Raw genomic sequence first — 19,387 nt, 5'->3', positions numbered from 1 at the left:
AAAATGCACATTAAACACCGACAGGCAACTATGGAGAATTTTTATTTTGAAACAAGAAACGCAAGAAACTTACGTAACTCAAATAACAAATCAGAAAAAAGTTAATTTCTTTAGCATAATAGACTGTTACCCAGATTTTTTTTGAGTAGTAGAATTACACTCTAGAGATCAAATAACCAATTAGCCTGCTCCCTCCTCCCTGCCTCCTCCTCTCCCTGCTCCCTCCTCCGCCCACGATACTATATGAGGAGTAACAGCATTTAAAGAAACGAGCGACTTGGTTTTCAATAAAACGCGTTGCGAGTTGCAAGTTGAAATTTGCCCTTTAGTCTGTCAGCCTCTAACTGCCGAAAGTAAGCCGAGTCTTCATCACGTTGAAGATTTTCTTGGAACTCTTGCACGTCATGTTCGAGTTTCCGCCGCAACTCCCGTCGCATTTGTCGGACCACCTGTGAAACGAAAAGATCGAAAAAATTAGACTTTTCATATGGGGGTGGAAATTTTGTTATTCGTTAATTCTACCGTTCCCCACCAATGTACAATGTTGAATAAAAAAAATTAAAATACCCTACTTCGGAGATTAACTTCGAAACTAGCCGTTAACACAAATTTTCAACCACTTCAATTCTCAACTTTCAGTCAGTCCAAGATTTTAGGTACCAAACAAACGAAGACAAAAAGTCGCGATTGGTTTTAAGGATGTCATCATTAAGCTTCACAGCGGTACGGTGGACTGATATTTGAAGAAAGGCTGATAGTTTCGAAAGAAACTGTTTAGGGCTGCGTCGATGGGGGTAACGAAATAATTTGGATATATCAACAAAGTTGAAATGGTAAATTGGCCACCGTAACGATTACAAAAGCTGACGTTTCGAGCGTTAGCCCTTCGTCGGAGCGAAAGAGTTAATTTTTGAAGATGGAGGAAAACTGGAGAGCTCAGATAAATCCCCGAGAGAAAGAATAAGAATCAACATGAAAACTTCAATAAAAATATTAAGACAGGTCTGGGAATCTAAATCACGTCAAGGTAGTGGGAAGCATGCGCTCCAACTACTGCGCCATCCCGGCCTGCAGCTAAGTATGTCTTATAAAGGTACATTACATTGAAGGGTGCATTACAACAAAACCAAGTACAGAAAATGTCGCCTTGGTGGTTTCTCAACCAAGGTACAAATAGTGAAGTGATGGTTGCGCAGCTGACTCAACCATTGGTCTTCACATTGAAATGTTACTGAGTGAGCTCACCTTTTCTTGGGCTTTTTCGCGTACTTCCATCTCATATCTCTCCCGAGCGATTCCATCTGCCAACATGGCAAACTGGTCACGATAGCTAAAAGATGCGCGTCAAGGGAACACAAGCACTAAAGCTGATCAGGGTGTGTGAAAAACTGAACCACACAGCTTAAATTACAGCTGATGAAACAGAAGACTGGAAAAAAGTAAATAAAGCTTTGACGGGGCTTGAGAGTGTGCTTCTCAGATACCGGCTGGGCGCTAATTCACTTATTACTTCTAATCAAATTCCTCCACGAAAACGAAAAACCCACTCAAACCTGTTTAGCACCCAACAACTAGCTCCATCGTTCAGTTGATGATAGAAAGGACAAAAGTTGAAGAACTTTTCAAGATTCATTATCTAAAGCTTCTTATTTTCTAGCTTGCGAAATAATTCTTCCAGCACAAACTCCTAAACCAAAAGAACACCTTTTAAAATTAGCAGAGTACTGTGGTTTAACATTGTCATGAGGGAGACTCAGAATGTTTTCGCACTTTGTACACTTTGTCCAGGTCTCTAAGCAAAACTCTCGTGACAATTTGGTGCTAGAGCCTCCAATAACTCCTTAGAAAAAAAAAAAAAAAAAAAAAAAAAAAATAATAAAGTCTTTATTCCATCATAAGATAAAACTACTTATTATCCAACTACACCTAGACGAGTACAAATAACGCAATAGACGAGTACAAATATCACGCGGTATTTGTACTCGTCTACTGTAGTACCGGTTAAACAGGTTTTCTCGCATCGCGCAAGCGAAGAATTGAATTGTAGTTACGAAAAAAAAAAACAAATGGCGGACAGCCTGAATCATATTTTCCGACGTCAGAATGGCTGGCAAATATAGATCCAAGTTCATTAAATGAATCGAACGAAGAAAAAAAGCTTGGCGACCAGAAAATTTCTTCATTTAATGAAGAAAATAGAAACAGCAGCACAACAACGCGCCAATTTCGTTCCGCTTCGCATACTTCTGTCACGCACTCCCCGTAAATAAACATCCGCGAAATTCGCCCGCACTGCACTAACAGTTTGGCGTGTTGGATAATATATGACTTATTAGACGTTTTGTTGCATAGTATCGCTGAGTATTTTTACTCGTCATTTGTATTTTGACTCGCCCGACGGGCTCGTCAAAATACGGCACAACTCGTAATAATACTCAGCGATACTACACAACAAAACGTCTAATAAGATATATATATATCTTATGTTACAATGAATTCGGAAAAACTACAATAGAAATCTACATACATATTAAGGTGGCTCGTACCGGTTTTCATCTTTTTGATGGTTTGTAACTTTGAAAGAATACAACAGAAAGACTGACCACGGCCAGTTGAACACTTTTACGGGGTTGAATTACATAATCATTGGTTATCCAAAAATAAGTGTCATTTCGTCACTAGCAGTTTCCATGGCAACGCTTTCATAGGCTTATTCAGACGCATTTTTTAGCTTGTGGCTTAAATAATTCGAAAAATAACCCGGTGACCCCCTGATTTTTTTCAGTGGTTGCTTTTGGCACTTGAAAAGGAAAATGCACAAAGATTTTTAAAAAATTCTACGGAGCGGAATTTCAGAAAATCTACAAAAAGGGCAATTTTCACACATCGCAAATTTCCTTCCGTAGAATTTTCTAGTTTTTTTTTCTGATGATTTCTTTCGACGTTATTATCATATTGGAACAATAAAAGGAAGGGGTCACCGGACTTGTTTTCATGCAATAGCTTTCGTGAGTTTAGCAATTTCCACGCGCGTTCTCGCGCATTTAAAAATCTGGATTCTATAAGATCGACATTTGCTCATGATCTGTTTTAGCTACCGCTGACAATTGTGTGTGCTCGCGCGAGCACCTACGATCTGATGTTTACAGACATTTACAGCTAAGAAAATCATTAAACAGCCGTCAAAGACAGCCTGCCGAACTCATCTTAAAAATCCTACACGTGAATTCTGGCTATATCATATTATTTTCCTTGAAGTTTCAAAGCCTTCTTCCACTTCAGGTAGATTATCCTTCACTTGAGTTCTTCTTTTTTCGCCGTCGCAAGATTTCATATCGGTTGAATATTTCTTTTAAATGTGAAGTGAAGCAACCTTTACTTCTCCGAAAATCGTCTTCGTTATCTTAGTTTCTATCTCCTGCATTCACAGTGGCCGCTCAACACATCAAATACAAGCTCTTAGGTAAACTTCTCACAAAAGTAGAAAAAATTCCACGCGCCGCCACCTTTGTTTTGAATTTTCATCTTTTGATCTCGCGCTTCTTTCGCAGGTTTCTCTCGCGCGCGTCACGCAAGAGTGACTTGTTCCCCGCGCAAGGAAACTGGTACGAGCCACCTTAAAAAGTATGTCATTACAATAAATGGAGCTTAAAAATCAACCTATTAATTTACAAAGGTGTTCATCAAGCGCTGTGTGTTAATTTTCAGGCGTGCGCAGCCTTTTTTCCTAAGATTGTGTACATAGGTCTTCTGGACAGGAATGATCTCTTTCATGGGGTGGCAATCCGTTGATTTTAATTTCTTCAAAATGTTTCGGTCTTGTTTGTTTAAAAAGGTTCTTGACAAAAACTGGAAATGAAATAAAAAGGCGTTTATGGCATCGGTCCAGAAAAATTTTTTACAACAGTGAGATCGGACTCAGATGCCAAATAGACTGAAAGCGCATAACTAAAATTAGGCAAAACAATGGATATAAAAAGGTGATCTATCTCTGCCTGAGAGTAATGTTCCTTTCTCGATGTTCGTAGAACGTGTAAACACTTGTTTGCTTTGACAAGCTTAGTTCTTACATGCTCATCAAATACTCTGGTCACTCTGTAAAGTTACTCCTGAGTAAAAACGAAGCTACTACATTGGAAATCTGGAGAGATTGGAAATTGGAGAGTTGGAAATTGGAAATTGGAGAGTGGAGTAAATAAAAGGATACAAGTTTTCCAGTGATTCAATTTCGTTTTGCTGCCTCTGAGCCAAAGTTTCTCTCTGCTCTTTCGCATACTCTCTGAGTTCGCGTATGCGTTGTTTTTGAATATCCAAACCATCCTCAAACAACCTTTTGAAGATCTAAGGCAAGACAAGAAATTTCACAAGAAATACTCAAAACGATGACAACGTATCAAAGCTATTTAATGCCTCCAAAGAGTTACACACAATAAAAAATACCCTTTTTGAGCACGGGCTCTCACGATGTTTATTCACTTCCTACCTGTTCTTCACGCGTGCGCCTTTTCAACATTCTGGCCCGCATGCGCAACTCATACTCATCATAGTATCGCCGCGCATGCGCAGAGACTTGGCGTTTTTCTCTCAGTTTTGCCTTAACAGTCCGCTGCTGTTGCTGCCGCTCTTGTTTATCTCGCTGAAAATAACATTAAAGGACAAAATAAGGTAAAAGAACACGAAACGCATACTAAATGGGCGGCGATCGTATCAATAGTGTGGTCTTTTCAAACGAATGAGAGCAATAATATAAGTTTCTCAGTTGAGAAAGAAATCATTTAGTTTGTCAAAATTTGTATTTACAAATGATAACTTTACCATTCTCATATTATGTTCCAAATCTTTTTTTAATATTCCCACCAAAGTCTTCTGTCGCTTCTCAGCATCTTCAATCATTCTCTGAGTTTTGGTCCTATTGGCGTCCGCACCAGATTTAAGAAAGGAGCTAAGGTGCCGCGCCTGCTTGTTCCACATGCTGTGAGCTGTTTGAGGCGAGACATGCAAGAAAGGGAACTCTTCCAACATGGCGGGAAGTAACATGTCCGGATGATCTGGGGAAAAACGCCGCAAAAATTTCCAATTAGTTCCTCATTTTCAATCTTCGCCAACCTTAGTTATTGTCTCCTTGATGTTTCTTCTCTTATCAACCAATATTTCAAGGTTTCATCTTGAAAAATCAACGAAAGACCTCAGCTACTTTCCCTAACCCTCCCCAGAAGAACATCTCCAAAAGCTGTAACAGCTCTGAGAATGGTGTCGAAGCAACTTAACAGACCTGTTCTAACAGGTTATATGGTTGTGATGTCAAATCGTGCGGCGATTTCATTGCGATTCATTGTAAAGGAGAAATTACTCCTTCAAACAAGGTCGACTTTACATTCAATGATTTTCTTTCTCCCCGAACAAGGTTACTTAATGCAGACTTCGAGCAAACTAGCAACTCCAACTTAATTACTACGAGACAACTTTTTTATTCAACTTCGGCAGGACGTCTAATTAGCGGATAACAAAATTTCCCGATCCCTATTCAAAATCCCTGGTATATACAGAATATGATTAAATCGCGAAATTGGGAAATGGTGAAGGTATTCCATGAGTTAGTCTCAAAAACATTTGTCGTTGGAATGACGCAATATCCAACCTGGACTGTCGCTCTTTCTCCCAACGAGTACAGGACTCGCGGAGGCACTTCTCTTTCTTCCTTTTCCGGTTGTCAAAGTCCTTCTCACTGGCCGGGATTTTCTTGTCTGTGAGCGATAGACAGCCTCCAATCTCCCACATTTCTTGACTGGAGACTTGTTTTTTGGTTTCTTCTTTGGAACGTTTGGTGAGACCTGAAAGTTAATCAAGCCGGAAGAGAATTTAGAGAATTTCACTAACCTTCTTCTGACGAAGTATTAGTTGAAATCGACATAGAGCAATGTCTCCATTTTTTGCCGCTTTTAATACAGAAAACGATTACCAGCCGCAGGTGCATTTGCAGTCTTTTCCTTTTCTTTCCAAGCAAGGCAACTTAACGACCGAAGTGTGGCTCTTTAATGCAATGTTATTACAAACGGGTGAGGGGTAGTGAAAACTGTTCATGACACTCTTCTGAAGGGAGACGTATGTGGCAATGGACACTTTTTGTGTTCATGACTACATAACATATCATGAAGATATTTATCAATAAAACTGAAATGTCAGTTATTTCTGAGGCAATTCATTCAGTTTTCTGAAATCCTCAAATACGCCTTGAGCAATGTACCCTTTGCTGGCCAGAAATAAGAGTACGATAGGCACCTTACTGAAAAAAATTGATAGTGAAACTCACTGGTAATTTTCTTTTCATCTGCAAAGTTTTCTCTTTCTTTTTTTCCTGTTGTATTTCCTTCAACTGATCACGATAAGTCTTGCGCATGGCTTCCGTGTGTCGTTTCCGCTGCTTCTCGGACTCCTCGTACAGCAGGCGCCTTAGCCTATCCATTCTTCCTGAAACTGGAAATGTTTCTACTGTGTCACGGAAAGTCACGCCGCGGCGGGGAACACGTTCAGGAGAAGAATCTTCTTCGGTTGATTCTGGTTAAAAAACAATAGTATTCAGGACAGTTGTCTAATCCCTGCCGATCAAAGAGAAATAACTTTCTCAAGTGCCGTAAGGAAAAATTGAGGTTGTTAATTTTGAAGAAAACAGCAAAGAAAAATTTCGAAGACTTTGCATCCTGAAAAGAAAAAAATATTACCACCAAAGAACAAAACAAACCAAAAACGGTAACTAAATTCTATTGTCAAAAAAGGAACGTCTTGCTGAAGTGGTGACCTTAGTGTTCATGTGGATGGATCCCAATTGAGTGGTGCTTGTCTGTCGGAGATCTGGGCGGGATCATTGCGATCTTGGGCAAGCGGGATACTTGGGTGTTCTGGGATGAGTACTAAGGTGGGGCTGGGCTAGAGGTAGCCTGCATGAGACTGGCATCCCCTTCAAGGTAGCATTTATTTTAACAATTACATGCTAAAGAAATCATGGAAAACCTGGAAACTGTTAGCAAATTGACAGGAGTGCAGTCTTCCACGATACATCTCGACTTCACCTTTATAGCTGCGGGGCATTCTTGGCCTTGTGGTTGTCCTGCCTGTGCTACCACTCGATCGAGAAGTTGAGAAATCTCTCGTTATCGGTTTTGCAATAGGAGGCTCAATTCTTCCGTAATCTGATTAAAAAAGTTATTTTTACCGTTAATTGTGGGTAAATTACGATGAGAACGTCATAGTAACACATCACGTTAGCCATCACGTAGCGTGAAATCAAAATTCTCGAGTTATGTATTCTCTCATCAGATGTGTGATGTCAAATCTCGTAATCGTAGTCGTAATACGATTCAGATTCTTCAAATCTCCATTTTCGTTTAATATATGTTTGAGCAATTCAGCCAGCTTACCAACAGCGCTATCACTGTTCTGAGCGAGCTCCTCGTCGTCTGCTTCCCTCTCACTGTCACTTTCGCCACTTTCTTCTTCCGGTGCGCTGTATTTTTGTAAAAGGTCTGCAGCTGTTGATCGAAGTGCTGCATGCTCAGAACCTATGGATCCTTCCTGCAGTCTGGCGGGGAGAGAAGACGCAAATGGCTGCACAATGGAGAGAACATACATGTAATACGAACATTTTGTATGACACGGCTGATCCTAGCAGTATGCAGGACACTTACTACTTGCGATTCTCACTCTACGGTCTAAATGTGCTGACCTCCTATTCTCTATGTTTCTTCAGTAAAGCACACCACCGGTTTGAGGAGGGTTATGCGTCCAGTCAGGAGTCAGATGCTTTTCTCACCCAGCTTGTGACCTCTTGTTTTAAACTTACAAGCCATTCTTTCTATTTCTATCAGGCATTACAAGTTCAGACTGGAAAGTTGATTATATCAATAGAAAGTAAACGAACTCAGACCTCTTCCTTGAGATTTTCCAGGTCTATAATAGAACGCGTTCCCGTTTAGGATTGAATGTTACTTGCACTTGTTTCACTATGAGCTGAGACAAGTTTAAAAATTCGTGTCACCTCGTTGATTATCGCTGATGCTCAGGGCTTTACTCAGGCAAACTTGTTCATAGGAATTATGACCCTGTAACTCCTTTTTTTATTCTAATCAACCACCAACGAAATGTCCTTCATCCTAACGGCAGAGAAGGATCAGGGCCCAGTTGTACAAAGGGTTAGGGTTAACGCTATCCAACGGATAAATCGCTAACCGATGGAGAAGTGATAGCAAAACGTATAGCGTTATCCACCGGATAGAGCCACGGATTAATTCAGGGGATAGCGCTATCCAACCTTCGAACAACCGGGACCAGTTTTATGATAGACATTTTTTATAAGAGCAAGTAAAAGATTTTTAATATACCTGCATTCTCCTCAGACTACTCAATCGATCCGCTGATTGGTCAGTTTGTTCTGGCCGTGAAACCCGTTCTCTTAAAGCACCATCAGGTCTGTGACTTGTGGATGGCAGTGACGACGACAATGGCATTGATGAATCTGGAAAAAATATTCCACAGACGCTGTCTTTTGTTGTTTATCTGAATGAACAAACCTCTAAATCAAGGGGCAACGCGGGTCGAACTTGAAGTTCACAATAAACCAACAGCAATGGTATGACTACTAACTCAAGATACCAGTGACAGTTTAGGAAAAGATGAAGGACTAATGAGAGAAACTTATCAAGAAATAAATATCGCTTAGGATGGCGGGAAAGATTGAGTACACTAAAACAAGGGAAAACTTAAAAGACATTCCTACAATGTTTGTAATGCCTAACCTGTCGTAGATGTTACTGTGGTTGTTTTTAATGAGCCAGCCAGCCTTCCTTGTGGTGCTCTACCACTTGATGAAACAGCACCTGTATCAGAAGTGGCTGCCATGACAAAATGGGGACCTAACGAATGCACACACGGTACACACGAGTAAGGTTCATTCATCGTCATTCAGTGTCACTGATACGGTGCACTTCCTTGCTATGCAAAGAGATTCTAGCCGCTTATTCAAGAAAAAGATCATTAATGTAGTTTGGAGAAATCTATCCTGTCAAACTTATCAGTTCACCACACTAACCATTAACCCAAACAGTCAACAAAAAGGTGAGATAAGAGACATTTTTTCCTTCATTGGGCAAAGTTCTTACGTGATGATCCAGACCTTGATAGAAACACTGAGTCAGTCAAAGTTGATGTTGTTCCTGTGACTGTGGTGACAGATGGCTGTGAGGGACCTGCAGAGGGCAATGTACTGCTATCACTTGGAAAAATCACTGATGGAAAACTCCCTTGTAGGGAAAAAAAAAATATATATATATATAATTATATATATCAGGGTGTATATATTGGGTATATATATTCTATCAAATATATATACTCTCAAATATACTATCATACTGTCTATATATACTATCAAATATATATAATATAAATATATATATATATATACTATCAAGGTCTATACAATGATACAAGTCAAATAGAATATATATACCCCAATATTATATATCGGGGTATATATATTGGGGTGTACAGGGTCAGGGTTTCCCTCATATACAGAATTTATGATTATATATATCTATATATATCCCCTGATGAGTGAGCAATCATAAAACAGGCTGGTAGGGATAAAAACGTAGTCGTCATATTTTTCTACTCAACATATATTGCACTCTACTTTTATGTATCAAGCACTGTTATATAAAAAATTATATATATAGTCAGATCAAAGGAAACAATCCATACATATACATGTACATGTAGTACAGACCACTTTCATAAATGGTTGCTGGATTAATGTTCTTTTGTTTAAATTGAAATTAGCCCTTCTGGCCTCGCTTGAGATAATGTATTCTTTTGAAATTTGTACTGGAGAACGAGGCCAGAATTTAAATTTAAACAAAAGAATATTAATCCGGCAGCCATTTATGAAAGTGGTCTATGATGTGAATACATCTACACTGTACTACATGGCAAAAGTGAAACTTTCTATTCATATGGATTTCACCTTACTATCAAAGTCTATACAATGATACAAGTCATATAGAAGCTAATAATTATTGTTCCTCTTTAGTTAAAATCAATGATGCAAAATTTTTCAAAATTTTGACCAGCTTTCAATTGGTAGTTAACAGTGAGAGTATTATACTAAAAGACTTGCCAGGTAGAATAACAATTCAAAGACAAAAAAAGGGTGAAAATCACCTGAGTGAGGAGGGTGAGTAAAAGTCACAGGAGCTATTCTTGTAAGTGTATCAGTTGTTCCAGAATGAGGTCTGGTTCTGGTCACAGTTCCAGTAGGCTGGGTCCTTGATAAAACCGTTGTTCTATCTGGTGCATCAACTGAGGCTGCTGCTCTAACTCCAGCTACAGACTGAAATTCTACACAAAATAAATCAGTTTATGATGATAGGAAAACAGCAACAAGAACACACATGTAGGAAGAACTGTGGGACTGGCAAAGAAGAAGCTGCTGTACACATATTGTGCGACCAAAAGGAAAACAACTTGTACAGGCACTAGCAGGTATGTGTGTCCGAATATTACTTAATAAAGCCTTTTGAACAGGAATTTAAGTCCAACCCAGGGACTTTGTGAGAGTTACCCCAATCACGCCCCAAACTGATACTTCTATATCTACCAGGTCTATCAGTGGATGACTTTTCAGGGAAGTGCAAACCTGACTACTCCTTATGGATGGAATTTTCAATAATTGTGATCTTTGAGAACTTTCCATCACCCGTTGACAGTGCACTCTTACCAAAAGGGAACAATAAAAATGACTCTAACTGGCTCTAAACCACCTGAGGCATTAAGGGTGTCAGTAATCTTGTGAGAGGTTTGAAATTTGTAACAGTCCTGATGCAAAATTATAATTAAAAATTAAAACAGAACCATCTGTCTAATACCTGGTACAGTCCCTTGTGGCTCTGTGTGATGAAAGTGGTGGTGGTAATGATGATAAACAGGAGTTGACCGTCCACTGTTGTCTCCAGCAGCTTCTGAAACTGCAGTTGCTGGGGGGTTTTGTCTTGGTCTCACACCAAGAGCATCAAAGCTACTTGTCTCTCTGGCACCAGAGTCTTTTAATGGTTCTAGAGGTGATATTTGCTCAGGCCATGATGTAGATGTTGAGGAGGAGGACAGAAAACTGGTTGAAGGCTTGTCAGGGTCCTTAAGGTAAACAAGGAAAGAGGAAAACCTAGGATGCTCTACACATTAACCTCCTTCTGCTAAAAAATCTTAAACCACACTTAAAAAAAGTGGACACTTAAATATTACAAGGAAAAAAAATAGACTTTCTGTTTTAGAAAAACTTTTCTAATTTTTCATAATGTCAACAATAGTTATCTCTTAAAAAGCATCTGGTCAGAACTATCCTGCACGATCCTGCACCTTCTGTTAAAATGACACAAAGTGTTCACATTCATACTTTATCCCTAACAGCTGGAGAATGTCCCACTTCTGTGGGTGTCAAAGTGTACTGTGTCAGTTCATCTTCCATAGAAGTGGCATCACAAACAAGTATGCTGGATCGGTCAGACTTCCTATGAAATAAGATAAAATGCAAATTTTGTTCATTTGGCAATAAACATTACGTCAGTCATTCACTGGGTGAGTAGGAAAATTCTCTCATATCACACAGTCAAGCATAGTCAAATTATAAAGTCACAAATCTTCTGTTTACATCTTCCAATCCCTTTCACTCCACTCTCTTGCCCAGCTCACAGCTCTCCCACTTGCTTTTAAATGTATGACCGGCTCTGCTCCTACTTATCTCTCCTCGAAGTTTCTAACACGTGGTGAGATAAGTGGTCGCACAACCAGAAGCTCCCAACTTCTGCATATACCCTAATATAGAACTAAATCTGGACAAAGGGTTTTCTTTTATCATTCAGTAAGTCTATGGGACAGTTTAGATAATACCCTCAAACTCTGTAATTCTTCTTGTGATTTTAAGTGTAAACTTAGAGCCAAATTACTTGCTGCTTTCCTTTCTCATCACTCTTAGTTGTAATTTTGGTGAACATTTATTAACATTTTAGCTTCCTTAATTTTCCTATTATACATTTTAGTATTATAATTTTGTAATTTTTAGATCATTGTCACCGAAAAACCCGCTTTAGGGAGTGTCAATAAAGTTTGTAAATTGTATTGTATTGGATGAAAAGAAATGGAAAGGCATGCTAAGCAGGCTAAAAACAATAACAACAAAATAGAGTAAAATGTTCTTACAGTAGCTCACAGGCTCACCTAATTCCAGATAAATCTGGTCTTTTGGAACTTGTCGAGGGACTAGCATTATTCATAACTGGTTTTGTATTATCCTGCAAAGGTCTTGTTCCATTTAAAGTGCCACCAAAGGCATCATTTCTATAAGGTCTGCTACCATGCTGAGAGCTGACACTGATCATTGGTGATCTAGCAGACATGTCTGATGTTGAATCTGGAAGCTGATTTCTGGTTTCTGCCTTTTTTTCTATCCCTAGTGGTGGCAATCTGTCTGATGTGGTTTCTCCAAGTCTGATCAGTTCAGCAGTTGAGTCACTAACACCTTCCATTTTTGAGTCACTGAGCTGGGTATTTCAAAGTTTAAAAAATTTAATCGTCAGTTTGGGTAAAACACTGTAAGGAAGCTTGTAAACAACGTCACAAGGCAAGCACTAAAATGGAATCCACAAGGAAGGAGGAAAGGAGGTCACCCAAAGAATACATGCATGTGAAGAAGAGACATGGAGTCAGAAATGAAACTTTAGGTGGAACCATGTGTGGCACCAACTGGAAACAGCAGCTTCTGACAGAAGCAGATGGAGAATGGAAATTATCAAAAACCTATGCTTCATTTTGGAGCCAAGGGTTTGAAAAAAAATTCATACATTAATTGGATAAAAACAAATGGGTTCTCAAGGGAAAGCTAAGATACTAGTCTAGTACTTTTGTATTAACCTTCAAGGTCCACTTTATAGTCTTCCTGAATTCCATCCATTACATGTACAGTACTATGTATTCCATGGTTTGGTCTAAAAAAAAAGACTTTTTTACATTTTATTTGATGGCTTTCCTACCTTTGATGTGTCTGCATCAAAACCAGTGGAATTTTCATGATCCCAAACGACAGAGACTCTGGTTATTGATTCTTGTTTCTTTGGCACTCCATTTCTGTCCAGCATTACTCCTCCACTTGACTGCTGCAACAATGGCCGTTTTCTCTTTGCCTCCTCTCTCCTGTCGCTTTGTCTGCAGAAAAAGGTAACAATGTAATAAAATTTATCAAGGATTTATCCATGATAATAATATTAACTCAACATTACTTAAATGTAACCTGTCAGTCACAGATTAAAGTAATAACTATAATTGATTAAATTCAGGTCTATTCAAGGTTAGTTAAGGATACAGTTGACTTTTGTGGATGTCCTTTGTGAAAAAAAAAAAAAAAAAAAAAAAAAAAAAACATGCTTTTAGAAGCATGATCTACCACCATAAACTATAATCATAAAAATATTACAAGATGTACTACCTGAGAAAAAACATTCATCAGAATTATCATTTTTGTTTCAGTTTGATCTTGGTGTGGAATGAGGAATGGAAGCTTGTTTTGGTTTAAATCATTGAGAGTTTCTAGTAAGTGAGGGTATGAGAAATTTAGCTCTACAGTGTATAGCAAATGCAGCTCACAAACCTAGAACCATAAACAGCTTCATATGAGGGGCCCAACTCTTCTCTTAGTACTCCAGAGATGACATCATGTTTTGAAGTCAGCAAATTGGAGTCATTTTCATCTTCAGAACCTACAAAGAGTTCATCACAATTTAAATAGTTACTGCCTGCACTACAACATCAAAGAAAGGAACCATGCTAAAGAAAATTCCCAAACTGTCTTTCTCTTAATTTTGACTTTTAGCTTGATGATCAGACAACTCTTAACTGGTAGTGCATGGACATAATAATTACTGTCGATAGCCTGAATTTAAAATGAGAAAAATAATGGGGCATTAGGCTCAGAGCTCCACCTTTTTCAGAGTTTCCATTAATTTTGGTGACCTAAAATCATTAAATAGTTGCCCCAAATAAAATTTTGGTCCTCAGACGAAAAAAGGAAAAACTTCCTTATACAACTGACCATAACCCTTGTCATTTTTTAAACCCTTTCAACACCCTAACATCACAATCCATAGTCTCCATACTCTTCTCTACACAGGTGCTTACTCATGTAACATTCAAAGTTTCTAAGGTAAGCGATCACTTCCTTTATTCTCATGATTGTAATGAAAGATTCAGCAGTATCACTGTAAGGAGATATTAGGTGCTGGTTACTGTTAGGACTCAAATACAATGTAAGCAGGCATTGCTTTTTTTAAGATTTTTATACATTCAAGAAAATGATGAAGCATGAGTTATATGAAATGGGACCACAAAAGCTAAATTGTAAATATGCTTCATCCCCTCTACATGTCTATCAGACCCAGGTCCCCAAATTGGCAACTTGTACTGTAGATTCAATTACCAAAATTTTGTTCTAGCTGCCATGGGGACCATAACAGTTACAGTTTGGAGTGCTGTACATAAATGAAACTATTAGGAATACCTGACAATATCAAGAGGGATAACTTTCAATATTTATGAAACCCATTCTAGGAAAGTAGCAATACCACTAGCCACTTCTTGATGCAGAAACTAGGATAAGTCATTCTCTTTTGTAGACTTTTTACATGCATGTATATCTAATACCATCTTATTGGAACCCATTTCAACAGTTTACCAATGATTAAGAGGATACCCAACCACAAACCATTAAAATATCTTATGAATCACAGTAAATTAAAACACTGACGGAGACCAAATTAAACTTGGAGTGGGCTGCCAACCTTCATCATCATTGTACTCCATGAAGAACTCAAGCAATCCAGCAAAAATCTCTAACAAGTTCCGAATTGAAATTTTGTCACCCTCCACAATGCTGCTCCCAGCGATGTGTGTTAGATCCACACTAAGAATATCAGAAGCAACTGAATCTATCACAGTTTGGCAGTTTGAAACATGTTGTTCATTTGAAATGGGATTCTCTATAATACCTGTGCAAAGAAGGAGGATGCCAAAATTAATAGCAATGTAAAAGTGACAATATTTGTGCAAATGTTAGTACTTCTAAATGCGAAAACAAATAACACTGCATCTGCTTGTGGATGATCCAAGCAATCTAGGTACAACAATGATGCCATAGGTTAACCTTACCAGCCAAATCATCACCCAGCAGACCTCTGTAAACTGCAACAAAGAAGTTGTCACTGCATTCCTCAAGTTTAGTTATTGTACCAGGAAGGTTGCATTTTCCCAACAGCTCATTTGCTATAGCTATAAAAGCTAAAAACATTTGTGATAATCAGTCAGTAGAGATTAAATTAAGAAATGAATGGAATAGATCAGAAAGGAGATGATAGACAGTTAAGAAACAAAAGTAACATACTGTACACAGTTTGAAATTAAAAAAGAGAGCTTTTACGAGTTTCCCAATGTATGTGGTCAATTCACCAACGTCTTAGGTCAGTTTGCCAATGCTTCTATATCACGTATATGAGAACGATCCTTCGCAGTAAAGCACTATTTGAGCAATAGTGAAAATCAGACCTGAAAAAAATTTCAGGCCTGTACGGGATTCGAACCACTGACCTCTGCGATACTAGTGCAGCGCTCTACCAATTGAGCTAACAAGCCAACTGGGAGCAGGCCATCAAATTAATTCGATATAAACCCGTAGATGATAAATCAAACAACAACAAACATATGAAACATATGTGTGAACTGCGGTTATGAGACGTATATGAGAACGATCCTTCGCAGTAAAGCACTATTTGAGCAATAGTGAAAATCAGACCTGAAAAAAATTTCAGGCCTGTACGGGATTCGAACCACTGACCTCTGCGATACTAGTGCAGCGCTCTACCAATTGAGCTTGTTACGAACAATTTCAAACGATACTTACCTACAAACACCAGTGAATACATCAAAGGTAAAATATTTATTTCCCTGGTCATCTACAGATACATTTCAGAATTTTTTCAAATATTATTTTGGACGTTGATGAACTGAAATAATTTATAAGCGTTGGCGAACTGATCTAGGACATTGGCGAACCGACTTCATGCGTTGGAGAAGTGGTCGTTGGTGAACTGACACTTTAGTGAAACAACCGGTTACCTTCGCACTTTCGCTTCAATTCTCCGTTTAAAAATGTCCACGGTAGAAGCACAGAACCGTGGAAAGAGCTAGCAAAGCTAACGGTAAGATGCTACCACTAAATTTCGCCTTAACGTGTTTATAAGATAGGACAATAAAAACAGTAGTTGTTGGCAAGCTACTGCAGCAAAGGAATATCACCAGATCGTGATCACGATACAACATGTGAAAACCGTAAGATCTGCCGCAGTTGTTAAATTCTTTGCTTTTCCCTGAAAAATATTCTAATTATTCATTCCTTGATACGTTTTAAAAAATGGTGAACAGTTCTGAAGGTGACAAGTTAATGTAGTCGCCAAGCAAGAGTGTTCAGCTGTACTCTCGGTTTCCTTCAAGTAGAAAATCACATGAACAACAAGATGGAACAGAAATTTTCTCAAACCTCCATCATCTACATAACCCTGTGTTGTATTATCGCCATCCATTCTTTACGGGGGCTCATTGATTTTACAACAACACTGCAGCCATCTTGTTTGAAACTGACACTCACTTGAGACTTGCGACTTGATTGGTTCTATTAGAAATTATTTCCCAGTTTCCCTAATTCGAGTCTGGACACGGTCGATGTGGGAATAGACCCTCTGCGTCACCTCCAGCTCAAATTTGACTAAAGTTTGATCATGAGTTTCTACCAGAAGGTTGACGGTTCGAAGTTTAACTAAAACCCTCCCACACAGAGAAGGGAACTGAAAGTGCTAGACTTGGAATCTCAAGATAAAAGAAGTAAAAGAAATCAGAGCCAGCAAACCACAAACCTTCGAGTTAAATTTGTCTAAAAATTTGATAACGAGAGCCTCGGCCAAACAGGTAACTGGTCGATGTCAAGTTCCCCGAAAGAGATTTCGTTCGAAGTTATGTCGTCCCAAGATGCTCGTCGCTATATCATTCCTGTCCCACCACAGGAGAAATTTCAGGCATTTTCTAAAAGCTTAAGCTACGTGTTACTACCCCAACAATGGAAAAACTAATTGAACCGACACGCTGCTGGTAGAGCTCATCTCCCATCCTACTTGCTAGTTCGGCTCTTCAGTACTGATAAATAGCGACTCTAAAGGATGCACCATCTAAGTCAACGCCCAACATTTAAGAGAATCCAGCGTCGCTCTTTCTAGAAACTGACACCAAATATCTTTGGCTATTGAAAGGATTACGCTTCGAACAAAATTTCAACAAGACAACTCCTTAAAGCTATTCCCACTTGACACATGACTAATGTGTACAGATTAGTTTGACAATTTGTTTTATTACGTTTAGTAAGGACTCTTTAGATCATGACCAAGTTCACTTTATTACGTTGCGCATATAAAGGGTTTGGACTAAGTAAGCGATAATTTATTAAGTTTTCTTAAATTATTACACTTTTGACTTCCCTCACTAGTTTGGGGTAAAGTAAGCAATAGACAACATGTTTGCACTAGGGATAGTTCCATGGTCTTTCCACCACTACACATTCACTTATGAAGGGGAGCTCAAGCTGAGACCCCGGCAAGGTTATGATCGGCATTATGGTGCTTTTTGAGGAGTGAAAGTTGTTGAATAGTTGGAAAATGGCAATACTGTGAACACTGCAGTTGTGTTACTTAGGGTTGCAAGAACAAATGAGGCCTGATATGAAGCTGATTCGTGTATGTTTTTTTTTACTAAGATTCTGACAAATATCCACAGTAGTGTTTTTTCTCCAATATTTCTGAAGATGTATTGACTTTTCATTGTTTGCTGTAGGAAAGTTTTTTTGGTGGGGGAGGGAGATTAATCATCCCTTCTGGTTTATTAGACTGAAATAATAGGAAAGTGACAAAACTTTTGAGTCTGTAATACATGTTTCGACAGAAACTTCTGTCATCTTTAGTTAATTACTGTACAAAGCGTTGGAAGTTGAATGAAATAGTGAGTAGAACAATGCTAATTATGATAAACAGTGTGAGAATTAAAAGTATAATTTTTAGATTTACATGGTGTAATTGTTGATTCAGGGATGGTTGTTTCATTTGAATATGAATAGCCTCTTTTATCTTAAGTTGAAAGCCGGTAGAGACGTGCTCTAAAATATGGAAGTTATCTGCTGAACACAAAGCGTAACAATGTGGAGAATCCTGCAGATGCCTGAAAATGTGAGAGGCCCCGGCTGTCACTGACTAAGAGCTCTCTGACACGTGCGGAAAAATGCCAGCAGGTTTCACCAACGTAGCAGGCATTACAGCCAGCACATACGAACTTATAAACCCCGCGTGAACGGACGTAGATAGAGAAAGCTTGGATGTCCCGTACAAAAGTATTATGACCAGGGGTATCCTCAAAATCATCAGTGACACTACCAAATTTTGGCCCATTAAGGACGATCCCACCCTACTGAGAGAAGGTCGATTGCAACGACTCCTCCTAAAATTGAAGAAAAATGATCATCTTGACAACGGTGTGTATGAAAACATCTACCCCAAGGGCTCCCAGCCAGCAAAAATTTACGGCCTTCCCAATGAATGCATAAGGATCGTGAACCGAAATATCTACGTCGCCATTTCGCCCCACTTGTCTATCATCTATTGGAACATACAATTACAACCTGGCCAAATACCCATGTAGTCTTTTAAGCCTCACATTCCAACTGATTACTGTGCCACTGACACTTTTACTTATGTACAGGACACCCAAGCTTTATCTATGTCTCGTAAGTTTATGGTTTCTTTTGATGTTGTAAGTCTCTTTACTAAAGAGTGTATTGACTTAGCAGTCAATTACATTTCCGTGAGTAATCCCAACATTAAGTTAAACCTATCTGAACTTAGACTGAGCCTCTTCACCACAGCTACCGGCCAGATTCATTTCATATTTAGTCATGGGGTCTCCCCTTGCTCCCGTCTTAGCTAATCTTTTTATGGAACATCATGAAAAACTTTGGTTGGAAATTTTTCATGGCTCTACAATATTATTTTATAGCCGGTATGTTGATCATACTTTGCTTGTTAATATATTTTCCGACCATATCAACTTAAGGCACCCTAACATCAAATTCACTATGGAAAGCAGGTTAATCATAAATTACCCTTTTTAGATGTCCTGATTGACAACCATGACCCCAATTCCTCTCTAACTAGGGTTAACCGCAAGAAAACTTTCACCGGGTTACTAATTATTTCAGCTTCACCTCGTA

At 38.8% G+C, this 19,387-nt stretch overlaps 1 protein-coding gene across 2 annotated transcripts; it reads right to left on the bottom strand.

Annotated features, from left to right (window-relative positions):
* Positions 1–26: 26 nt before the first annotated feature.
* LOC111321868 (uncharacterized) lies at positions 27–16,744 on the bottom strand. 2 transcript variants are annotated; one of them, XM_022924856.2, is made up of 21 exons: positions 16,622–16,744; positions 15,238–15,366; positions 14,871–15,077; positions 13,685–13,793; positions 13,071–13,242; positions 12,259–12,581; positions 11,438–11,552; positions 10,914–11,178; positions 10,210–10,386; positions 9,153–9,293; positions 8,790–8,906; positions 8,376–8,509; positions 7,416–7,602; positions 7,068–7,187; positions 6,311–6,555; positions 5,639–5,831; positions 4,816–5,048; positions 4,484–4,636; positions 4,208–4,341; positions 1,246–1,330; positions 27–449 (listed from the first exon to the last, which is right to left on the bottom strand). In XM_022924856.2, the coding sequence occupies exons 1-21, from the start codon at positions 16,662–16,664 to the stop codon at positions 285–287; spliced, it is 3,447 nt and encodes a 1,148-aa protein (XP_022780591.2). In that variant the 5' UTR covers positions 16,665–16,744; the 3' UTR covers positions 27–284. The 2 variants fall into 2 exon arrangements, with proteins under 2 accessions (XP_022780591.2, XP_088591982.1); XM_088735856.1 differs by having other exon boundaries at positions 9,153–9,239.
* Between the last annotated feature and the right edge of the window lie 2,643 nt (positions 16,745–19,387).

The sequence above is a fragment of the Stylophora pistillata genome, chromosome 10 (assembly GCF_964205215.1).
Source record: "Stylophora pistillata chromosome 10, jaStyPist1.2, whole genome shotgun sequence".
NCBI classification, from domain to species: Eukaryota; Metazoa; Cnidaria; class Anthozoa; order Scleractinia; family Pocilloporidae; genus Stylophora; species Stylophora pistillata.
The sequence above is the reverse complement of the archived record's forward strand: the minus strand, read 5'-3'. Positions and strand labels throughout refer to the sequence as shown.

Excerpts from the sequence above, each read along its gene's own strand:
- LOC111321868 (XM_022924856.2), bottom strand. The coding sequence starts at position 16,664 with ATGGATGGCGATAATACAACACAGGGTTATGTAGATGATGGAG. Across the intron at positions 7,603-8,375 it reads GTAGTCTGAGGAGAATGCAG|CCATTTGCGTCTTCTCTCCC; the intron begins GTATATTAAAAA and ends TCCATTGTGCAG. Across the intron at positions 5,049-5,638 it reads GAGAAAGAGCGACAGTCCAG|ATCATCCGGACATGTTACTT; the intron begins GTTGGATATTGC and ends GTTTTTCCCCAG.